At 42.5% G+C, this 23,597-nt stretch overlaps 1 protein-coding gene across 1 annotated transcript in view; it reads left to right on the top strand.

Annotated features, from left to right (window-relative positions):
* The window catches only part of zcchc7 (zinc finger, CCHC domain containing 7), a 50,906-nt gene that overhangs the window by 7,197 nt on the left and 20,112 nt on the right, over nt 1–23,597 (top strand). The window contains exons 4-6 of the mRNA XM_070828225.1: nt 22,032–22,081; nt 22,413–22,550; nt 22,660–22,830. Coding sequence (XP_070684326.1) covers nt 22,032–22,081; nt 22,413–22,550; nt 22,660–22,830 — 359 coding nt within the window. The remainder of the gene's footprint in view (nt 1–22,031; nt 22,082–22,412; nt 22,551–22,659; nt 22,831–23,597) is intronic.

Below are 23,597 nucleotides of genomic sequence, written 5' to 3'. Positions count from 1 at the left end.
CTTGCTTCTGTTTGAGTATTGAGTCTTTTTGAAAATGAAATAATACATTTGTGAGACGGTTTTAAAGGCTTACGTCCGAAGTGGAAACAGATCAGCTTGAGGCTAAGTGCCACTGATGGATTCAGACATCATTGAGAGACAAACTAACAATTTGTTGGCTTTGATCGTTTGTTGACAATTGAAAAAAAAAAAAAATTATATAATATGCCAACTAGGGTGGGAAGTAGAAGTGGGCCACCACAGCTGAAACAAAGCCCACCTCTATTAACGCCAATTAAGACGTTAACTGTGAACCAAAAGAGCAGAAGTGCTCTTTCACACAGAAAATATCTGTGTAGGCTGTCATCTGCAAACTTGGTAAGTTGATAATAACATGCAAGATCTGGTTGGGTTTCACTGCTGATAAACTATTTCCTTTGTGGAAACTCTGCCAACCATGACAATTTAGTTTACTCAAACCATTTTGCACACTGAAAACTGCTTGAATTTTTTTTTACTTTTTAGTGTGTTGTCAACATAGACTATATTTCCCAGAATGCATTGCACATGGGATATAAGGGTGCTGGTTACGAGCACAAACCATTGAAACAAGGTGCGGATGGTGAAGAGATGGCTTGAGTATGATTCTGGAAAACAATAAATATCATTAAATCTTTGACAAACAAGTAAAAAAAAATTTTAGTGGTGTTTAGAGCTCAAGCGATTATTTCATTGGCAGAAATTTGAATCGGCAACTTTTTTGATAGTTACTTTTTAAGTGTTTATTGGTTCCAGCTCCTTAAATGTTCGGATTTGCTGCTTTTCTCAGTTTTCTATCATTGTAAACTGAATATTTTTGGATGTTGGACAATGGATCGAACAAAGGCAAGGCATTAGAAGACAAAAAACATCAGTCAGTTTTCACACAGTATTCACAAGTATGTTGATTTAATGTGCACTTACTGCAAAAACACAAACTATGAAAATTAGTATGTAGTGCATACTGTATACAGTGGGTATGGTATATGGAACTGGGACACAGTTTTGAGTATTCCTCTCATCCTCCTTGCTGGTGTGGGTTTAATTATGCATTAAGCCGAGATAGTATACTGACTTATTTTCTTCTTTTGGGAATTTGTTTCACATACCCTTTATATTTTGCAAAGAAACGGAGAGAGAAGGCCAATTTTAGGTGGCTGAGATATGACTGGTTGAATTTTTATGACTACAATAACCGTTACATCCATAACCGAGGGCTGTTGGGTAAATATAAAGATTGATTTCTGTTTTTTTTACGCCGTGTTGTGTGTTGACTCCTGTAGGGTCGGAGTCTTGTTTGTTTTTTCACGTTTGTGTGTTTGTGTGTGTGTGTAACAGGTTTGCACAGCAGTGACTAATAGTATTTGTACGCCTAAACCCCATCTCAGCATCACCATCAAATCACATTCACTACACTTAGTCTCCCCCTCTCACCCTACAGAAATTGAATCCTTTCATCCTCTTTCTCTCTCTCTCTCTCGTTCTGTCTCTCTCCTACATGGTGTCACTTGTTCACATACTTTTACAATCTAATCTTTTCTCACTCCCCCACATATGGTTTTTTATCAAATACATGGACACACATGCACACACAGCCCGAGCAGCTATCTGTCACCTGGCTGTACAGGGGCAGCTGCTGGTGGGTGGATCTGTAGGGACATTGGATAAGGAAAAGAGAAAAGATAGTAGAGAAAAGGGGGATGAGCGAGGGCCGTCTGCCTGTCCGGCAGCCATGCAGCAGCAACCAGATGGAACAAGAGAGCAAAAGCAGGGCTTCCCAAAATCCAGCTCAGTGCCTCTCCCACCCGGAGAGGTGTGCGTGTACATGCCCGTGAATGAATCCGGGGTGTAGGCGGGGTGTGCTGAAGCTAAACTTGAATCGTAAGTGGTTAAACTTCACTCAGTGGTCACACTTTTTTTTTTCCTTTCTCTGTTGCTCCCCCCAGTTTTCCTTTGCTTTTTTTTGTCCCCTCGGTCTTGGTCAGTGCACACCAAACTTTGTTTGAGGCTTAGAGAGTCAGCTCTGGCTCGCTATCGGGGTGGCCGATCACATCAGCGTCTGGCTGGTGGGTGTGTGTGTGCTTCATTGAAAGTCTTGGTGAATTAGAGAGAAGGGAGTGTGTTTGTGTGTTTGTACCCAAAGGTTAGCTCTCTCTATCTTACAGAGGAGGAAGGTAAGCTCTTCTCTTCTCTTCTCTTCTCTTCTCTTCTCTTCTCTTCTCTTCTCTTCTCTTCTCAGCTTTGTTGTTCTTTATAGTTTCATCATGTTGTTCAGATTGCCTAGGCATGACAAAATTGTTTCGAATGTCTCAAATATGTGTGTTAAAAGCAGCAGTGTGAGGGTTTTGAACTCCGTACCGCCATAAGTGTGTGTGGTTGAGTGACGCAGCTTTAGGCCTTAGTTTTCCCGTGGCTTCTTGCACTCTGAGACCTCAGTTGGCCTTTGGATACTTCGAAGTGTGTTTCATCTTAACTCAAATGCCAGTGTACTGTACGAACAGAGTGAAATATAGATTTAGTTGACTTCTTTGTGTATTTGTGGCTGTGGGTATTGTAAAATGAGATTACAATGGCATGTTGGGTACCACAACTCGGTGTGTGTTGTGTGTTAGTGTGTGTTGTGGGTGTGTGGGTGTGTGGGTGTGTGGGTGTGTGGGTGGGCGGGCGGGCGCTGCAGATGGGAGGCATGGATAGGATCAGCTCTTATCTTGGCTGCCCAGTGCCACACGAGGTGTAACGCCACACCCACACTACCACACAGTGTGTTTGAACAGGCACACACACAGACACACACAGAGACTCACACATACAGAGACTCACACACACACACACACCATGAAATCGCTGTGCCATAGTTTGACTCGTATTATCCAGTTTTTACAGAGGATATGCAAATAAGATGAGACTACTGTGTAGGCCTAATATTAGCGCATGCAAAATGAATTGCAGAAATTCAGTGGAAACTCCAATGCTTTCATTTTAAAAAATCATTTGATTGAACAATGACTTGATGCCAGCGGACACTGAAATGTAATGACAACTGTAATCTGGTAAATGAAACGGCAGTTTCTTTGTAATATGATAAATCCTTTCGTCCCCATAAGCAGTCATGTCCATTAGCACGTACTCTGAGTCGACTTCTTATATTTGTCAAAATAAAATCAACATTTAGCCTCTGGTTGTAAGTCGCTTATTGGAAAGATTTGTGTTTCATTAGAACTGATTTAAAATTTTTTAGAAGCACTCAACAGCGAGTGTGCAGGATGATTTTCAAACGAGATCGCACCTTCACTTACCTAAATAAGTGCTTTGCTAAAATAGATACATAACTGCAAAGGACGGTTTCATAACGTGCCCTTTTTCATTCCTGAACAGATCCACTGTCTTCTCTTACCTCAGACCCTGACCCTCTAGTTTCCACAGCGTTTCCCTAAAAGCTGAGTAAAATTGTTGGTGTAGACAAGTAAAGAACGACAGGATAGAGGCAGTAAGAATTCAGATCAAATCAGAAGGAATGTGAAGCATCACTTTACATCCAAAGAAATCTGGGTGGACGGACGGACGGACAGACAGCGGGGCTCAGCATCAGACAGAGGGAGAAAGAGATGAGAGTGGGTAAGCTAAAGTGGATGAGACAGGCCTTGAAAAGGATCGGCCACGGTGTTGCTGTCGGTCAGGGCCGGTTTGTCTCCAGCCTAAAATCTCAGAGTGGCTCTAACACGGCTGGATGTCTGCACACACTGACAGTCTGCGTGCGGTTCTTACAGTCGAATCCTCTCCGATAACACTTGACCTGATGTGGCTCCGCGCAAAAATCACAAATCTGGTATCTACGCTGTGTTTTTCAAGTTGAATGAAACAGCTGAATATCTTGTGAGCTGTTTCAGGTAGGCAGCCTGTCGGCCACATCGGAATCGGCTGATTTGAAGCTTTAAGTTAATGTAATTTGAGTAATTTTAATTTCATTATGGTTTGATTCTGAAGTGAATTTGTGTGCGTTGGATTGACTTTGGCCTTTGCTTCATGATTCTGGTCAAATGTGAAATTCAACAATATGACATCTGAAAAAAGGCACATTTTACATAGTTATAGAAAATGACATGTAATTTTTACTAATCTTTTACTGATTACTTACCTCTAGTTGCATTCATATGGTCACATTAGTTACTGTAGACATATTCTAATTTCAGCTGCACTACTTCTGCTGCTGAATGTCTCTCTTTTGTGCTGATATGTACCGTTTATTTATACCACTTTTATCTGCATCTGCAAGGGACAAGCCATCCTGTCTGAAAGTCATCTTTTTCAAAATAATGTATGAAAATTTCTCTATTTTTTTTCTTGGAAACTTTGACTAAAAAACACCCACAGACATCTGCGGCTTCGGCTGCAGGTGCTCATTTGTATTAATGCGGCTGTTTGTTCTTCAGAGTGAGTAGGGTGCAGCATTTAAATATAATCTAGTTGGAAACATTGCGGCTAAACTTACAGACACACACTGCAGGCCGTATGTCTTGAGATCTAGATCCCTCTGTAGATGGATGACTTTTAGATTTAAGATTGAATTTGACTGAAGATTGTTTTAAAAAACATTATAAGTGGTTAGACGTTTATTATGGACCCTGATAGTCACAGTTTAATATTTTGCATTGTGGAAATGAGAGATCATTTTAGAAAGTGAAGGTGCAATGCAAGGTTGGATGTTATGTGTGTTGGAGTGTGAAGGTGTGTGCATATAAAGACAAAAGTGTGAGTGTGTGTGCGAGCCGGTGTCAGCCTCACCACGCCTGAGGTGAGCCCAATAACCGTGCCCTGGCCCACTGGAACGAAGTTTCACCGTCTTTAGTTCCGAATAGAGAAAGAATGTGACATTAAATGAAATAGTTTTCAACGCAGTACAGTTTTTATGTGGTGCCGTTGAACTGTAGTTCTTGATATTTTTTGTGATTTTAACATCAAATTCAAGGAATGAATATGATTTTTTTTTTTTTTTTAAAGCAAAAACATACAACCTCCCGTTTTCAGTAACTGTAGCCTGGAGGAAGAGGTAATAAACTGGAGACCAGAGGGTCCCCTCTGTAGTTTAATGTGTGTATGTGGAGGGGGGATAGCATCGGGAATCTCTGTCTTCTTCTTTAACCTTTATTTAACCAGGATATCCCATTGAGAGCAAGAATCTGTTTTCTGAGGAGACCTGCAGCAGACATTGTGCCCTGAAGCTACAGGATAAGACATCTAGGCGAATGCACACACACACACACACACACACACACGAAAACACACTCATGTATGATTAAATAAAACTTCTAAGCCTCGACACCTTAATCCCACATTGTATGTTCTGGCAGGCAGTGTGAGACTATAACAGTATTTTGAATGTCTTATAGTTGAGTGCCATTCAGTTTGGCCTGATTTGCACCACCTTTTCTCCGTGTTTTTCGCTCCCTTGTGCATTTCCACTGCCCGTCTTGTCTTTTAAGAAGACTTGAGGAGAATGTCAGGAGGAAGGGACGAAGATGAGAGTAGCGGAGGAAAAAAATGTCAATTACAATTACCAATAATAATCATTATAATTAAGCAATCACTTAATAGGAAATCAAATTATTGTGGGGGGTGACAGTGGGACAGAGGGAGGTCCCATGGGACTATATTAATTTCTGTTCTTTTATTTGGCCGGAGAACTTTCCCCTTATTGTCTTTCCTTGGTTTTTTGGGCTGGGAGGGGTCGTCGAGAGGGCTTTATTAACTGGTAGCCTAGGGTGGTGATATTTTTGGGTGGGGAGATTGAGGAGGGGAAGGGTTTGGAGGGATATGTATTAATATTAATACGTTTTTGGGATGAGGAACAGGAGGAAGAGGGGCGAGCGGGTTTGTGAAGGGGGAGCAAAGGCAGTCATGGATCCACAAAATCACCCCCCCTTCTCCCCTCACCTCGTTCTTCTCCCCCTTTTCCTCCCTACTCTTCTGTGGCCGTCAGCACTAGTAGAGGTGAGAGCTGTTTTGGAATCAGAAGTTCAGTTTAACAGTCAACAGGATAAGAGGGAGAACCCCAAACACACAAATGCACACATTTAGGGCTGGTACACTTGCTCTGGTATGCAAAGGGTTGCCTAATAATAGCTGTGCAATGTTTTTCACAAGGTCCCAGAGGATGACCGTGTGTGTGTGTGTGTGTGTGTGTGTGGGGGGGGGGTGCGTTTGGGGGTGTGTGTGAGATTCTTGGCAGTGCACCACACAGACACACAAGTGTGCCTGTTTAGCAGTTTCCTCTCCAGAGGCTGCTGGCAGTGTGTATGTGGCCATTCCAAGGCTTCTCCCCATGTCTCTTAATTAAGGCACTCGTCAGACAGAGACCAGCTGGGCCAGGTCTGGCCTGGCTGGCACTCACCATATTTCAGTCAATCTAGCCCTTCCCTCATCTTCGTCTCTTTCTCTTTCTGTCTCTCCCACGCACTTCCCCTTCATCTTTTTTCTCCTGTCTTTGCCGATTTCTTTGCCCTTTTGTTTCTCTTTTATTGTAACTTGATTTTACCGACTTTTACGTGTTGTTTCATCGCTATATATCGATGCAAGTGCTCCCTACACGTTGTGTGTTTACAACATGTGTAAGCTTTAACTGTTTGACCTTTCCATCACACCTGCCTTCAGTAAAGCTCTAATTAGGAGTCCCATTAGGATCTGAGAGCTTGCTAGTTAATAGGCCCTTAAATACAAGGGTTTAGGTGTTTGGTGGAAGACTTAAGCAGTCAACATGGGAGCCAAATGCCAACTATTAACTGATGAAATGCAAATATAGGAGAAAGGTCCATACCTGAAAGAATAGCTAGTTTATGTAAAAAAAAAAAAAAAAAAAAAATCTGATTGATCGGGATTCTAAACTCACATTTTCAATTTAAGGTTATTCTCATTGCTGGAACATGCTGAACTATAGAAGGAGATTTTTACTGGCAGTGCATGGCCAAGCTGGTTGGATGCCGCTGCCTCGTCCATATCTCTAAAACTGGCACTAAATAAGACTCAAGTTCACTCACAGCCTTTAAACCAACATACAAGATGTAGGCCGTGTCTGAAACACCTGTGTATTTCAGAAAAGAATGCGTTGGCGTGATCAATAGTGGAAGGAATCATTAGCTGAAGTTAATTTATTGACATGACCGCTTGCATATTTCTGAAGCGATCACACTCAGAAATTCAGTATCAGCTTCAGCCTCTATCCATTCTCCCACTCCACCTTTCTTCGTCTAACCCTTCGGCTCCACCCCTCCCTCCCTCCATCCATCCCATCTCTTTATTCCTCCACTCCCATTGCCAACCATCCTTCCATACAACAAGACCAAGCCCTGGTTACGTGGCTGTTGCTATGCCGGCCTCGCAGGGCCAGGATTCATGCCATAGACGTTCCCGTGCTAATCCAGCTCGTATCTGGGATCTGTTTGAGAGGTCACACAGCTGACAGTAGACACTGTGTCCACATTCTCCATCTTCAGACTTCCATCAGAGAGGCTTGATGTGTCTAAATGTGGTAAATGGGAATTATCAGTGGGGTACGTTTCCTTTGTCGGAAAAATTGCCAAGAATTAGTATGACTGACTGTCTTTCACGTCTGTGTACCTGGTTTATAAAATTATGTGTCTGTGAATGAACTTTAATTCTTTGCTCGTGCACATGCTCCCGTGTGCACGCATGCCTGTGCATTAGCACACCTAGGCCGCCCCTTTATCCAGGGGATTATGGTTAAATGGAAAGCTGAGATTCTGGCAGCGAGCAGCCGATAAAGCCGAAGTCGGCGTTGGGAGAGAAAATTAATTATTGAGGATAAAATCAGAGCAAAAGAGATAGTTACCAACTCGTTGGGGAGTTTAGTCATTGATATTTTGGCGCAGGCTTCCAGACAGCATGCAGAGTTCATCACACCCATAATGTGAGACTTGTTTTGTGTGTCTCAGCGTGAGTGCGCGTGCACCTACGAGAAGGCCTTTGAAAACTTTTCTAGCAAATCAGCTAGAATGTCCTCAGAGTCTCCTACAGCTCCTGTTCTCCTCTTATACAGTTTTATATGATATATAGCCGTTACTTCCACTTATCATAAAAATGAATTAAAAAATTCAAAACGTAATACTTTAATACGATATTTGTTTTTCATCTATCGCAGTAGTTTAAAGAAGAGTTGTAAACAGTCTTATCAGGATTGAAGTTGGTGGCGTAAATGGAAAAATCCGTTTCTCAGTGTAAGAAGCTAAATGTAGTATTTAATTTGATTCGTCCAACTGGTTGAAATAATCCAACTTAAAAATGTAGGATTGATCAAAGGCATGTTTCTGAATTTCTGTTTCTGTTCTGAATTATTAATTTTCAGCAACAGCAAATAAAAAAAACATTATTATTATTATAGAGGCTAGATTATAGAAGCAGTTTCATTGTTATTCAGTTTTCAATTTCTCTATTTCTAGCATTCAAGGATTCAGGCTTCAATTAGGAATCTGTTTCAAAATGTGTCTAAATCTTTCTGTTGAAGAAAATATCCCAGCTGTGGTGTAAAACTGAAACGTTTTATTTTAGGTACATGAAAAGAAACAATCTCACTGCATTAAAGAGGATCTGTGTCAAATGTACTGACAGGTCCAACATTAAGTGAGTAGTTAAATAATGGTAGTAGCAGTAGTATGGTAGTTAGATAATGTATAGTAGCATTGAAAACAATTAAATAGCAAAACTGTGTCAGTACTGAACGGTTTCAATTGATTGTTGTAATACTGTGTCATAGTTTGACATTGTCATAGCCCACAGAAATATTTTTTGCCTAGCGGCACCAAAGACATGTATGTTTAGGTTTTCTTCTTCTGTTTTTTTCTTTTTGTCTAAATTCTTTGTATTAAACTGCTGCATGTCACTCAGTAGCAACAAGATCTACCTGGACCAGACCTAAATGGATATAACAGTGTCTTGTTTAGGTAGATTTATTAGCACTTTTCCTGTGTGTAGCTACGTTACTTTTAACACAATGAATGGAATTTAAACTACACACACGTGCTGTTACAGCTCTCTATTTTGGGTACCTTAGATCAAAATGGTAAAAGTGAAGTAGCCTGTAGTGTTTCATGATTTTCCTTTTTACAAATCAGCTGCAAACAAAAAAACCGTCCCTGACCTTACAGGACTCTCTGTATCTAAACAGATTTATGTGTGTGTGTGTGCTTGTAAGGCTGTGTGCGTGTGTGTGCAGGTGAGCACATTTTTCTCCTCTGAGTGCAGACTGATCAATAGTAATTGGGTTGAGTGTCTCAGGCCTGTTTCTCTCCTTTGTACTGTGGGCCTTTTGTAGGCTGACACAGGGCCAGAAGAGAAAGGGGACAGGGGAGAGAAAGAAAAGGAAGAAAGAAGGGGGGAGACAGAGAGAAAATGGAGGATGTTTGCAAGTCGACGAGCATGACTGACTCCCTCAGCCAAATCTCCGGATATTTATTCAGCATTACTCACTAATCTAAAAAAAATCTTCCTCCCTTTCTGTCTCTCCTCTTTTCTTTTCATTCACTCTCCACACTGGAGGGACGATGTGTGTGTGTGTGTGTGTGTGTGTGTGTGCGTGTGTGCGTGTGTGTGCGTGTATGTGTGTGTGTGTGTGTGTGTGCGTGCACGCAAAGGTTTCTAGTGAGGGAATACTGTAGGATGATCTTCAAGAGATGTGGTAAAACACAAAACTTGTTAAGATGTATTAACAGGCTTCTCCCTTCTTCCTCTCTTTCTCCCTCTTGCTTAGAAACACAAGCCCACTCCCAGAGTATCTCCTCATCCCTCGCTATTCTGTCTCTTTTATGACTTCCATAAAAGCGATGTGTGTTGAGTGAGGGCGGCAAGCTCCAGCGGTATTAGCAGGGAGGCATTAGGCATAAACTCTAAGGTATATTAAAGCAACGGCCCTGTTGTTCATATAAACACGCCAATTCAATTTAGCCTGCCCCATGGGGAATGGGATTTCAGCAGCTACCGAGAGCAGACGGGGGAGGGAGGGAGTGAGGGAGTGAGGGAGTGAAGAGCAAGTGTGACTGGTGGATGAGGTAAGACGAGAAGAGGAGGTGGGATGAAGGGATCTTGGGCAGCAGAGGAGAGGTGCAGAAGCAGCAAGAGGGAATAAAGAAGAGGAGGGGTAAGGAAAAGAGAGAACGAGAGGTTGGGCAGAGATTTGGAGATAGGCATATGGGAGTGGCATGATGGCTAGTTGCAAGAATTCGTTATTGTATATGCATTAACTACCATGACGTAAGTACCTGTGTGTTTGTGTGTGTGGACGTGCATGTGTGGAATGATAAGCACCATAAACACACACACACACAAACACACACACACACACACAGACTCACACTCTGGCAGGCAGAGGGGCTGCCAGTGTCTGTGCACCACTGTACGCTTGGCCAGAGCGTTATGTGGGAAACCCTACAGTTATATTATTCAATCCAAATTCAAATGGGCTTGTCAGGAAAGCTCCAGCTTTTTATTACCTGTCAGAAAAACCAAGGGATGGACGGAGCTGAGGGGAGCAAATTAAACGACAGTAAATAAGACCCCCTATCTCTCTCCACTCTCCCCCTGCTATTTTGCCATTCCTCCCTGCGCTGTATTTTGGAGACACAGGCACACACACACACACACACACACACACACACACACACACACACACACTGATTTTGACAGCATGTTGCTGTAGTTTACCTTAACCAGTTTTTAACTGTCAATCAGATGAATCTCCAGCAAAGACAGAATCAACTGAGCCAACAACTGGATTTGACATTAAAGGAGAAGTTGGTAAGACCTTTATTTAGATGGATTTAGTCCACATCTGTGAATTAGGAATCACGGAAAATTGATGGAAAGAAATCAAAGAAAAAGGGAGGAAAGAGGAACTAGAGGAGGGATGGAGGGATTTCTTAAGGATGAGCTCTGCATGTAGACAAGTGGGGGTAAAGTGTTTCCTCTTAAACACACACACACACACACACACGTATCCTGAACACCCAGAACAGCCTCCTCCTGCCTTGCCCCTTTCAGCCAGGCATAACCTCTGCCATCTGTCCACCCCCCCCCCTCCTCCTCCCTCCTTTTCACCCTCCTCCTCCTCTACTCTTCCTCTTCTTCCTCCAGCCCCCAGATCCCCCTCTGTTCATTAAGACCCCTCTTACCCCACCTTTACTCTCTGATGGCATTCAGAGTGATGTTTCCTTGACAATCAGAGGGGTATTCCTGTATCTGCACAATAGCCAGTGTCAGTAGGGTTCAGTTGTCCACAGCAAGTACAGACAGTGTAAATACCATTATTCATCATCATTTAGAGAACTAGAAATGAAGGCTGAATGACTTTGTATAAGCTTGACTATATAGTTTCAGCCTCATCACATGTGAGGACCTACTCACTGCATCCTGCAGCATCAACATCCAGCATGTGAGCTGTTCTCTCTTAGTCACTAGTCATAGTCAAACCATTATTGGTTTTTAGACATCCAGTAACATCTGACTACCCTATCTTTTCTTTTTTTTCACCTATTTTAGCCTCATAACATTAACATTGAATTTTCAGGTGCAGTTTTTATAGTTTTCACACAAACCCCCTATTGCCTGGAAAATGCTATGTCTTGCCACTGTCTCATTTAAGACCTTTTCTTCTGTATTGATCATACTGCCAGCCTACTCTTTCTTTCCCCTCTTAAAAATGATGATAGTGAATTTATTAATCTGTATCTAGTCGCGGTGGTTTATCAAGTAGAAAACTTGTTACGGCTTCACATGAATACGTTTTTGAATTATTTCAAACCAGTATTTTTGTGTTTTTCGACTGATGGTTTTGCAAAATAAGCTATTTTAAGATACTACTTTCATTTCTGTTAAACTAAGATAGAAATTTGTAATATTTTGATTATTTTTTAGGGGCATTTTTGCAGTGTCGACAGTAGAGAGATGACAGGAAATGAGGGGAGAGAGACTGTGGAGATGCTCCAAAGATCCTCGCCCAAATTTGAACTGGGGATGTTGCGGTTTATGGTCTGAGCCATAAACCTCTTCGCCACCACGGCACCCCATTATTTTTAATATTTAGTTTTAGCCTTAGGTAATAAAAATTGTTAATATTGTTCCCATTCCACCCAACTTCCAACTTTGCCAGGTGAAAAAGACAACTGGATGCATTTATAAACTGTATTTGAATGAAGCGATAAAAGAGCCATATTAGGAACTCCTCTTCTAATCCTCTATTGTTCTTTGTCTGTCCCTCGTCCCACAGAGGGCCTGCTCTAATTAAAGACTAATAATTGTATTGTTTTATAAAGCCTATAGAGACAGAGATTCTGCTCTTCAATCATTCACTCTCTCCTCCAATGTACCCTGCCCATCGAGGGCTATCTCGCTGGATGAGGTCTGTAACCTGCTGTGACTGGCTGTGTGTGTGTCTGTGTCTGTGTGTGTGTCTGTGTCTGTGTGTGTGTCTGTGTGCCTGTGTCTGTGTGCTGCATACAGTAGGAGGAGGAAGAAAAAAGCCAAATCTAAATTAAAACTTTAAAGCACCATTATTTAATTACCCCAAAGGCTGTGGATTTGAAGGATTGTGTGTGTGTGTGTGTGTGTGTGTGTGTGTGTGTGTGTGTGTGTGTGTGTGTGTGTGTGTGTGTGTGTGTGTGTGTGTGTGTGTGTGTGTGTGTGTGTGTGTGTGTGTGTGTGTGTGTGTGTGTGTGTGTGTGTGTGTGTGTGTGTGTGTGCTCACACAGGCGTTTGCTGCTGTCCAGGATTATTTCAGTTTTTCAATTTGCCCTTTTTCTTCAGTGTGTGTGTGTGTGTGCACGCGTGCGCATGTGCATTCATGTGTGTTTGTAAGTGCGTGTGACCACCCCTTATTGGTTGCCCTCTCCCGTTGCCCCTCCTTCACCTCTACCCTTCCCACACACACACACACACACACACACACATGCGTGCACACATGCTGAAGCGCCGGCAGATAAAAAGGCATTATGGTAAATTCCACTTAATGACAAATTTTTAATTTGGGGAACAGGGCCTGGTGAATGGAGCTTAATTACCGAGGCCAAAGATCCCTCGGAAAAATAACCCCCTCAACATGCCCAACCTGCCCGATAATGGAGCGCTCTGCAAAATGCCTCAGATTAACCAACGCCGTTTATCTACCCCCCTTTCTTCCTCCTTTTTCTCGCTGTATAATAACAAAAATAACAATCATGAAAATTCTATCTGCCTCCCAGCCCCCATCACCCCACTACCCTCTCCCGTTCTCCCGCCTTTCCACCCTCCCGCCCACTGCCTGGCTCACTCCCGCAGGAGGAAATTCATCAAAATGAAATTGAGGTTGCAACTCACTGGTTTTATTAAAATATATTTGCCCCTCACAGACACTCTGTGTTTGTGTGTTAGTGTGTTTCGTCGCTGGAGACAAAAGGGACTCCCAGAATAATTTGGTCAGTTTTATCAGCGATATTTTATGTGCTCGCGTACACGAGTATGACTTCAGCCATAAAATGCAAACACTTGCTGGCTGGTACGCTGCCCTGCCTTAGTACTGCATTCAGTTAAAACTCCAGATATTAGACCTACAGACGGGCACATTGAATAAAACATGTTGCTTCTGATACAACAATATAATCTCTTTTTTTCCTCATGTGAGCGACTGCGACTGATTGTACTGTGTAAAAAGTCTTCATTCAAAGTAGAGGGGTTTAACCTGAAATTAGAGTTGCAGCCAAGACTTATTTATTGTTTAGCCTGTAAGATTTTAGGACATTTCCTTAAACTCAAGGTTAAGTAATCAAATTGCATACTTTGTTCATCCAACACAAAAAAATCCAAAGATACTCACTTTACTATCACACAAGACAAAGGAAAACACCAAATTGTTACAATTTGGAAGTCTGAAAAATTTTGGTTTGACGCAAATGATCCTTGAAAAATGGCATTTCAATATTTGATTGATCAACTAGTTGTTTCAGCTCTGCTTTAAATTATACTGCGTGAGTCATCTATGATTATGCAAAATCAAAAAGGTTTTTTTTGAAAATGCTTTGGAATATATTAATTTTGTAAATCCTGGTAATATCCATCCCATGAGGGGGATTCATATTAAAGTAATTCTATAAATTCAATGAATATATTTTATTACATTATGTAGGTTTCACTTAAAGTATCTCTACAAAAGACACATTTTCAGACTAATTGGTCCTGACAGTTTTATCTTGTTCCTTTGAAACGACAATGTGTTTATGACCAAAAGCCGTGATCTCACAGCCCTAAATCAGTTTCTTTAACCTCCAGGTTAATTCCAGGTCCAAAGTCAAATTATGATTTACTGACTCACCATTTCATTATAATGACAATGACAATGACAGTGACCTTTTCATTATTAGGGGAAAATCTTAAGATGTAGCACTCAAAGTTAGGTAAAGAAGCACTTTAGAAGAGCGCACACGTGTTGAAAAACCTGTAATTAAAAATCAGATCTTGTACAGTGTTTTTTTTATTGTCCTGTAATGTGTTGTTGGCACAAACTGCCCAAGCATGTTTAGGGTAATTAAATGAGTCAAATTTTGATTCAGTCTCTTTTTGAAACATAGATGCATGATTGGTGAGACCAGTCATGAGTCAGGACTATGTGTTTAATAAGACCCACTGATTATCAACAGATAGATGGAGATAAATTTTGCGTTTGAATTGAAAATCTCCACTAAATAGACAGCTAACGGATATTAAAAAGACACAATGACTACCTGTCAAATCCGAAGACATGCACTGACTCGATTTTGGATAACTTGGATAACCGTACACACACACACACACACGCACACACACAAATAGACTCACTCACTTTTCTTGGCCTTCTCTGGTCCCTGTTGTTGTGTACCCTGATTGGACCATGTGGTTGCCATGCGGTTGCCAGGCCGCGCCCCTGCTGAGTGGTAATTGGTGTCTGTGGTATTGCCGCGTGGCGACGGTGCTTTGACTGACAGGTTTGGCCACCTGCCCTGCCCTGGCTGCCAACATGGTGTGGAAGGGGGCGAGGAGGAAGGGAGGAGATGGCACGGGCTGGCAGGGGGTGAACACTCGGCTTGTCACGGGGGGTGGATAATCGGAGACGGGCTGCGATGAAATATGTGATGGCCGAACACAAGGCAGATTCAACAGGGATCAGGGTGATGGCATCTGCGTACATTTCGCTTGGCTCAGCTGCAATGGAAAAAAATCTGTGTAAAATCACAAAACATCATTTTGGATCTCCTTTTAAAGCCTGTCTTTGATATTTATGCCAGTCTGTTATGTCGAAGTAATGTTCAGGAAAGCTTCTTGGACTATAATCAAGGTAGATTATGCAGCCAGATGTAGTCAGGCTTGAATTTATTGAAAAATTTGTCTCTTTGTCTCTGACTTGTGCTCGCTGAGAGTCGGCACCAACATTGGTACTCGTTCCTTTATAATCTATGGATCCAGTGTGTTGTCCATGACATTTTTGTGTGTCATTTGATGTCGTCCTTGTAATATCAAATAAAATAAATTAAGAATGAAAGTTTGAATGCTGTGCATTGCAAGGGTATACCCCATGCCCAGTAGGAACAGAGAAAGAGACAAGTTAGCGTTTGTGTTGCATTAGCAGTGTTTTCTTTTGCGGTGCTGAAGTGCATGAGCTTTATTTTGCACCACCGGAAGATATTAAGTGGATCTTCTGACTGGGGAAGGCACACATTCATCACAGATGTGATTCATCTCAGACAGACGAATAACGTTCGATAAAATGCTTCAAAGCTGCCAACTTGAAGTTGGTGCATTTTATGAAAATGCCCTCTCTGATTACTCACTGCAGGGGTGGAGGTGATCACTCTTCAACCCCCATGAATTTTGTTTATAAAGTTCAGCAGCCAAATTCACAATTTGAAGGCATTTATAAATGAAAGACCTAGTCAATAATCATGGTCCATGAGGAATAATTATACAATATAATTGTTATTGATCATGTCGGAGGTGCTTTCACACATTTACTTATAAGAAAACAAAGGCATCTCATCTTTTGACACCTTGGCAGCTAAATTAAGCTATTAACCAATGGTACTGTCAAATAAATAAGTAGGATAAATACCCACGCATGATGCACTATTGCAGCATAATTCACTCATTAGACGATGGCCTGTCTGGCCTGTCTGCGGGACATTAACTAGTCTAAATTTGTTGCAACAAAGCTTTCATTTGCATGGCTGTTTCGATGTCAGTAGAGTAAAACTATCAGAAGTATCCATTCAACATAATATATTGCCCTTAAATTGTCAGAGTTGACACAGTGAGTTTGTCCTCCTGTCCTGACATTGGACAATCAAAATATATACAGTGCTGAACTGTATGAGCTCTCCAGCATGTGAATGCCATTGGTGTTGCAGGATTTGTATGGGCATATAGAGACTAACGCTGGTGCACTTTGTTGTATTCACTTGTAGCAAAGAGCAGACAGACAAGGTGTCTGTTGGCGCTTTACATCATCAGACGCAAACGCATATTAGACGATGTGGTGCGACACAGACTGTCTGTCCAGCAGCTCATAATAATAATAACTGGTAGGTAGCGAGACTGGCAGCAGAGCTTTCGAACGACCAATAACTGCATAATGGAAGCAATGTGGCTAATTCTCGCCTGTCCCCCCAGTGGCTGCATAAAGTAGAGATAGCGAGTTTATTGTGTATTAAATAAAGCAAAAATAAAGCCATGGGTCATGTTTGAGACTCAAATTTGTTAGTACCAGTTGGGTTCAGCCGGGTCAGGTCTTAAATATGCTGGTGCGGACCGGGTTCTGGTATCAGGTTCAGGTCGGTGCAGAACTACTTTGGCTGGTGGGCTTCAGTGACCCTGGAGACTTGGTTTCAAATCTTCTTTTAAAGTATTTCTCTACAACCTTAGATATTCCTAACTAAACATTCACTAACCTAAGTTAAATAAAACATCTTTAGACCTTATTTAGAAAGAGTTTAACACTCAAAAACTTAGTTTATCTACTATATTATGACTGTGTGGCTGCGGTTTGATCAGATTTGATTATCATTAACTTCTAACTCGTATTTTACTTAATTTTGCCCACTTTGCCCACTCTTTCAGTTGAAATTAAAGTATTTTTTAACTTAGGTAGACAATGTTGCGTTGGATCACATTGGTTATAGTAAGAAGTGAGAAGGGTCTTTAAACAGTTAATGTCAGTATCGTCAAGTTGTTTTTTTTATATGTGAAGCCTTCAAATTGTTTTTCATTTATTCTATCTTTTCCTTATCCTGAAACATTTATTTTAGTTGATCCAGTGCATTTCTCTTTTTCTCTCACCCTCTGTCTGTCTAACAGAGAGATCAGTGGAGACGGGTGAAGAAAGGGCATGAAATGAAGCTAAATGAAATCTGCAGCTTTAATCTATAATAGGCCTGTACAGCTATTGATCTATTCCCTGCATGGCAAATATCTACTCACACACACACACAGGCGGTGTCTATCTCCTTCTTGTTCTGCATATTATTTCATCTTCTCTGCCTAAATTCCCCCACTCCTTCGCAGTCCTCCACCATTACTCCCAGAGACACTAAGTCCTCCTCTACCTGGACGCTCTTTGCTGTCCAGTGGGCGATATTCAGCCAGCTTCTCCTTTGTTGTGTTGTAATGTGCCCCATGGCCCATACCCATGCATTTTCACCCTCCTCTCCTCTCCTCTCCTCTCCTCTCCTCTCCTCTCCTCTTCTCTCCTCTCCTCTCCTCTTCTTTCCTCTCCTCTCCTCCCACCCTCCCTGTCTTCCTCTCACTGTTCTTGTTCATCTCACTTGTTCTCCTGCTCTCTTTGCAATTGTGTTTTACACCCTCGGCGAGACTTTTCTGTCACACAAAAGAGCGTAGGAAAGCTACGGGGTTGTGTGCGTCTGACTTAGCCAACCTTTCGGTGTGTTTAACCTCGGAGAGGGCAAGGCTGTAGGGCAAGGGTGATGTCACAAAGGAAGTACTTTTTTTTCGAACACACACACACACACATACACACACACAGCCTGCACACTCCCGCCCACCCTCACCATTGTTATGTATAATGTTGCTAATCCAGCCCTGTCGCTTCAGTATCAAACATAACCTCCATTTAGGGAACAAGGCCTCTCTTTCACTCTGTGTGTGTGTGTGTGTGTGTGTCTGTGTGTGTGTGTGTGTGTGTGTGTGTGTGTGTGTGTGTGTGTGTGTGTGTGTGTGTGTGTGTGTGTGTGTGTGTGTGTGTGTGTGTGTGTGTGTGTGTGTGTGTGTGTGTGTGTGTGTGTGAGAGAGAGAGAGAGCGCACGCGGACGGGTGGGCGCACGCACACACGCGGGCTGGTTGGTGTGTTAATGGACCTGGGCAACAGTGTGGTACAATGGGGGGGCTGGCTTGGGATGCCTGTTTAAGTGTCGGGACAGGGAAAGAGGGATAGAGGCAAGGCAGGCCAGTCTAAGGCTTTGATGTTGCTTGGACAGAGGGGAGAGTAGCACACACACACACACACACACACATATTATAGGGAACTGGTTAATGGTTACAGTTAAGGGTGGTTGTCAGCAGAGACTGCCACATTGAAGCCTGGGAGCATATCTTGACATTCTCAGTCTCATCCTTGGGTAATCAGACTTAAACCATCCTGCCTGGACCTCATCCTATGAGAGGGATGTCATCCATGGTCCCCTTATATTCACTTCTTGTGTGTGTGTGTGTGTTTGTGTGTTTGTTTGTTTCTGTGTGTGTGTGTGTGTGTGTGTGTCACCCCAGGAGAGCTGGGTGTTCATGGTTCATTAGCCACACGTACACTTCTGTTCTGTTCTCACTGTAGAAGGGACAGATTCAGAGCATACGTAGACACACATGCACACACACACACACACACAATTTCTCTGTTTTGTTCTGTTCTGCCGGCTCTGATGAACTGGCACACAGCCTCCTCCCCTCTCCTCCTCATCTTCTTGTAATCAGGGTACCTATGAGACAGACAGGTAGCATCTGTCGCCTTCTCTCCCCTGATCCTTCCCTCCCTCTGTTTCTCTGTCTCCCCCTCTTCCACGCCATTGTGTCGCATTTCCCCCAACGCCTGAGTGATGTGATAATGTTCGAGTTGTCCCGGAGAATAAAAATCAGTGGAACCTGCAGAACTCAGTGTAAATGGGATGCTAAGGAACGCAGAAAATGTGGAAATGTTTCATGCTTCTGATATCCTTTCTTACGTTCAGAAGACTATGAGCCAGCACAGATATTTCTCTTTTAACGAACATTGGACTTTTAAGAAAGCGGTAAGAAATGCTTCGCCATTAGGTTGGTTGAAATTGAACAGTTGCAGTCAACATGGCGGAGGCCTCTCTCGAGTCCGTTCAGCTGCTCGTTGAAGCCTCTGCCATCTGCTTATTTAGCTCCAGACTTCTTCGGATCAGTTGGGCCACGATGAAGCGAGCGGCTCTGCTGGTTTGGTTTTGAACAGGGCCTCAAGGTTGATTAGCATATTTTCACCCAGTGTACAGACAACAGACCCCCACCCACTCGCTCTTCTTTTCCTCCTCCGTCCTCTCTTCCACCCCCCACCCCCCCACCCTCCTCCACCCATGTGTTTGATTCCTCGGCCGTGACAAAGAGCTTCACCCTTTATCCGTGTGTGTGTTGGTGAGATGGGGGGCCCTTAGATTAAGGGAAAGCTTCCTGCTCTTTATTTTGGGAGTCCCCCCGGGAGACGCTTTGGGAATGACTTTCGTTGAGTCACTAACGCCTACTCACACACACACACACACACACACACACACACACACACTTAGACGCACTTCTACGCGCACATACACACCTTTCACCCCTTTCACCCCTGCCTTTTTTCAAACTGCCCATTGACTGGGTGCTGGTTGTTGTGTAACACCAGCTACGCGTGCACGAACACTCACACACACACACACACACACACACACACACACACACGTCACACAGAGGCCCCCCAGTCTGTTCACGGTAGGTGAGCGCAGCAGAGGTTCCCCGTTCAGTTCTGTATACTAATCTAACCAAAACTTACTACACTAGAATAACCTCTACTCCAGTGTGACAGTTTCCAGTAGATGGTGGTGTACGTTACCTGACAACATGCATTTCAAATGTGTTTTAAATTCATAATCACTTATTTACTGTGTGAGCCCTGGGGAGATGTACGGCCTCTATGATGGAAGTGAATCAGGATAAACAAGCCGTTTTAACAGTTGCATCAGATCTCCTTCAAACACATTAAAATACCACTGTCTTGGGAGAATTATCACCATTTGTTAATTATTTCTCTTTTGAAAGGGCTACAGTTGCGCTCTGTAAAACTGTGTTGGGCAAATTATGTCCCTAAACTGAAGCAAACCCACTAGTTCTTTTGTTACTTTTCGTTAAAAATGTCTGAGAGCAATTGCATCATGTCTGTTTGCTGTTAATGTTTCTAATTCTATCCTGTAGCTGTTTGGCTTCTGGTTAGTCACTGCACATTGCTTTGCACTTAAAAAAAATGTACTCAACTACTGACTGTCTCCACCCAGTACTTTTCAGAACCAGGAGAAAATGCGATTGATTCAAATTTACATGAATCTTAATAGAAAACAACACCTGAAATTAAAATTCACATTATGAATCGGACATACTCACTTCCTAATTCAGTCTTAATGGACCAACTTCTAATTTCTTATAAAAACAGGGCATACATTGTCTTGGTTTGTACATGTTCTATGTTCTATGCTGTTGGTGTGTTCAGTTCAGGATCTGTAAAAAGCTGGTGGTTCAAGTTAGACCACCATCTAAAGGATATTTAAACGCTTTTATCTGCTCAAAGTCATCAACCCAGAGAGGATGCTCAAACAATGATATAATAGAAAAATCATCTAAATTGAAGTCACAAGCTTTTGTGTGACGACAATGATGGTGAGGTGCTTGCAAGGGTGTGTGTGTGTGTTTTGGGAGGTGAAGGTCGTGGCAGAAAGAAGCCCCATCCAAACAGCAGCCATTTTAATTTGTTTGACGGGGAAGAGAGGTGATAACCTCCCCATGCAGCCGTACACCCGGGGATGAGACGGGTGGAGGGGGGAGAGGTAGAGAGAAGGAGAAAGAGAGAGAGAAAGCAAAGGAAGGAGGGCTGAGCAGAATTGCAATAAGGGGCCGGATAGAGAGAGAGTCAGAAAACGAAAGAGAGAAAGAGAGAGGTGGAAAGGAGACTGTAATATTTGATTATGGCTCAAGGCTGTATGTTTGTCCAAAGGCTAAAGACTGTCAGCCAGCTAATCGTGGGGGTCGATGCGTGGGTGTGTCTGTATGTGTTTGTGAAAGCATGTGAGCATGTGTGGGTCGTTGCTATCAGCACATAATTTATGCTGAGTACACGTGTCTGTGTGTTTCTGTGTGTGTGCGTGCGTGTGTGTTTGTGTGAACGTTACGATTTCTGGATGTCAGTTACAGTTCTCTGGGCCTGAGGAGAATACAGTGGTCTCCCTCAGGGCGCTGTTAGTGCCACTCTCATACAGATGTGCTGGGCTGCCACTGTGTCAGTTTCAGTGTGTGTATGTGTGTGTCCTTCTCCTACCGGAAACTAAACTTACTCCTCTGGGTTTAGACTCCTTAATAGGGCTGGATATTATCCACTTTTTATTAGTTCCGGTTCTTATTGAATCCTGCTTCCAATTCTTGTCATACTGAGAGAGTAAAGAGGCACCTTTAGTTTCTGTGGATTTAGATGTGTCGTACTTGTAACACTTTTGAGCAGAGTTTTGTTCTGCTCAAATGTGTTTACACATGTCTGACCAGTGTTGTACATGCACACTGGGTCCAGGTCCACTCTTTGCTTTAGGGAATGGATAAGCTCGCCTTGGTTCTTATGAATTCCAACTCAGAAAGAGGTCTTAATACATAACTCTAATCTTCTATCATTTAAAAATCTTCCCATTTTGATTTGTTAATGTTTTTTATTGTACTTTTGCTGTATTTTAAAATGCATTTCTGTGTCCTGCCAGATGTTGAAGAAGAAGAGGGCAGCTGGTTGGTCTCTCACAAGGACATAGAGGTAAGTGGCTTTACAGTATGTAATACATATAACATAAGAAAATGTAACTTTAACACTTTTCTCTAAAAACACGTGTGTGTGTGTATATATATATATATATATACATACATATATGCATTGTACAAAGTGTACAATACAGTAAAGCAGTATTTTATTTGTAAGAATAATATTTTGCTGTCATTAGAGGATGTAGCACATTCTTATCACACAACATGAACCAATTTTTCATCAGTCACAATGAGTTGGAAAATAGAGAGCTGGTCAGATGAACTTAGTCCACTAAGTCTCATTCTTTACTTGATGTAAATGATGCACTAACTGTCTGTTTCAGGCTGGGATCTATAACAAAGACAGGGGTGCCAGAACAGGGGTGCAGCGGGTGTCAAACAGATACTACACTGACAAGAACGTTCAGTGTAGAAACTGCAACAAGAACGGACATCTCTCCAAGAACTGCACCGAGCCCAAAGTCAGTTCCACTCAGTGCACAGTAACATGCACAGCTTATACACACTGACGAGTACAAGTATAAAAAACGACTAACTGTGTTATGTCTGTATATGTATGTGTGTGTGCAGAAGCTGTCGCCATGCTTCCTTTGTGGCAACCCAGGCCACCTGGTCAGTCAGTGTCCCAATAAGCACTGCAACAACTGTGGCCTGCCTGGGCACCTCTACCAGTCCTGCAGCGAGAGAGCGTACTGGCACAAACAGTGCCATCGCTGCAACATGACAGGGCACTTCTTTGATGTGAGTATAGCGCTCTGTTTTATTAGTCTGGAATTAAAATACAAATTGAGCCCAAGTGCAGGCATGTAGAAATAAAGCCAGACTTACCATCATCAGGACAAACACACCACATGGCCAAAAGTATGTGGACACCAAACATCACACCCACACGTGTAACACATGCTATAACAGCTTCTACTCTTCTGGGAAGACTCACAGAGATTTTGGAGCCTGGCTGCAGAGATTGGCTCCCATTCAGCCGCAAAAGCAGTAGTGAGCATGAGCTCCGATGTGTTTTAAGGCCAGTTCATCACAGAGGTGATGGCACTGTGGCCAGTGCTCTGTGCAGACCAGTCAACTTCCACAACACCAAACTCAGGAAATGCTTTTTTTATGGACAATGGTTTGTGCACAGGATAATTGTAATGTTTAGACAGAAAAGATCCCCAAAACATATCCACAAAGATGGAAACACATTATTGTACTATGTCATCATTGTATATTGTTGCATTAAGATTTCTTATAACTGGAAGTGAAGGCCAAGCTCAAACCAGGTACATGTGTTTAAGGCTCCAGAACATTATAGTGGGGCTAAATAGCTCACCTGTGCTATGCCATGTAGTTAGAAAGGGGTAATGCAGTCAGACACAGCTGATCGAAATGCAGAGGAAACCCTGGAAATATAAGGAAGGACCTGAATGTAAATCAACATTAACAGCAAATGAGCAATCCAGATATGAAGTCATACTTTGTGTTGTGAAAAGAAGGGAAGTATTGCAGAACTAATA

This window comes from Pempheris klunzingeri, chromosome 3 (assembly GCF_042242105.1).
Source record: "Pempheris klunzingeri isolate RE-2024b chromosome 3, fPemKlu1.hap1, whole genome shotgun sequence".
Lineage (NCBI taxonomy): Eukaryota > Metazoa > Chordata > Actinopteri > Acropomatiformes > Pempheridae > Pempheris > Pempheris klunzingeri.
The sequence above is the reverse complement of the archived record's forward strand: the minus strand, read 5'-3'. Positions and strand labels throughout refer to the sequence as shown.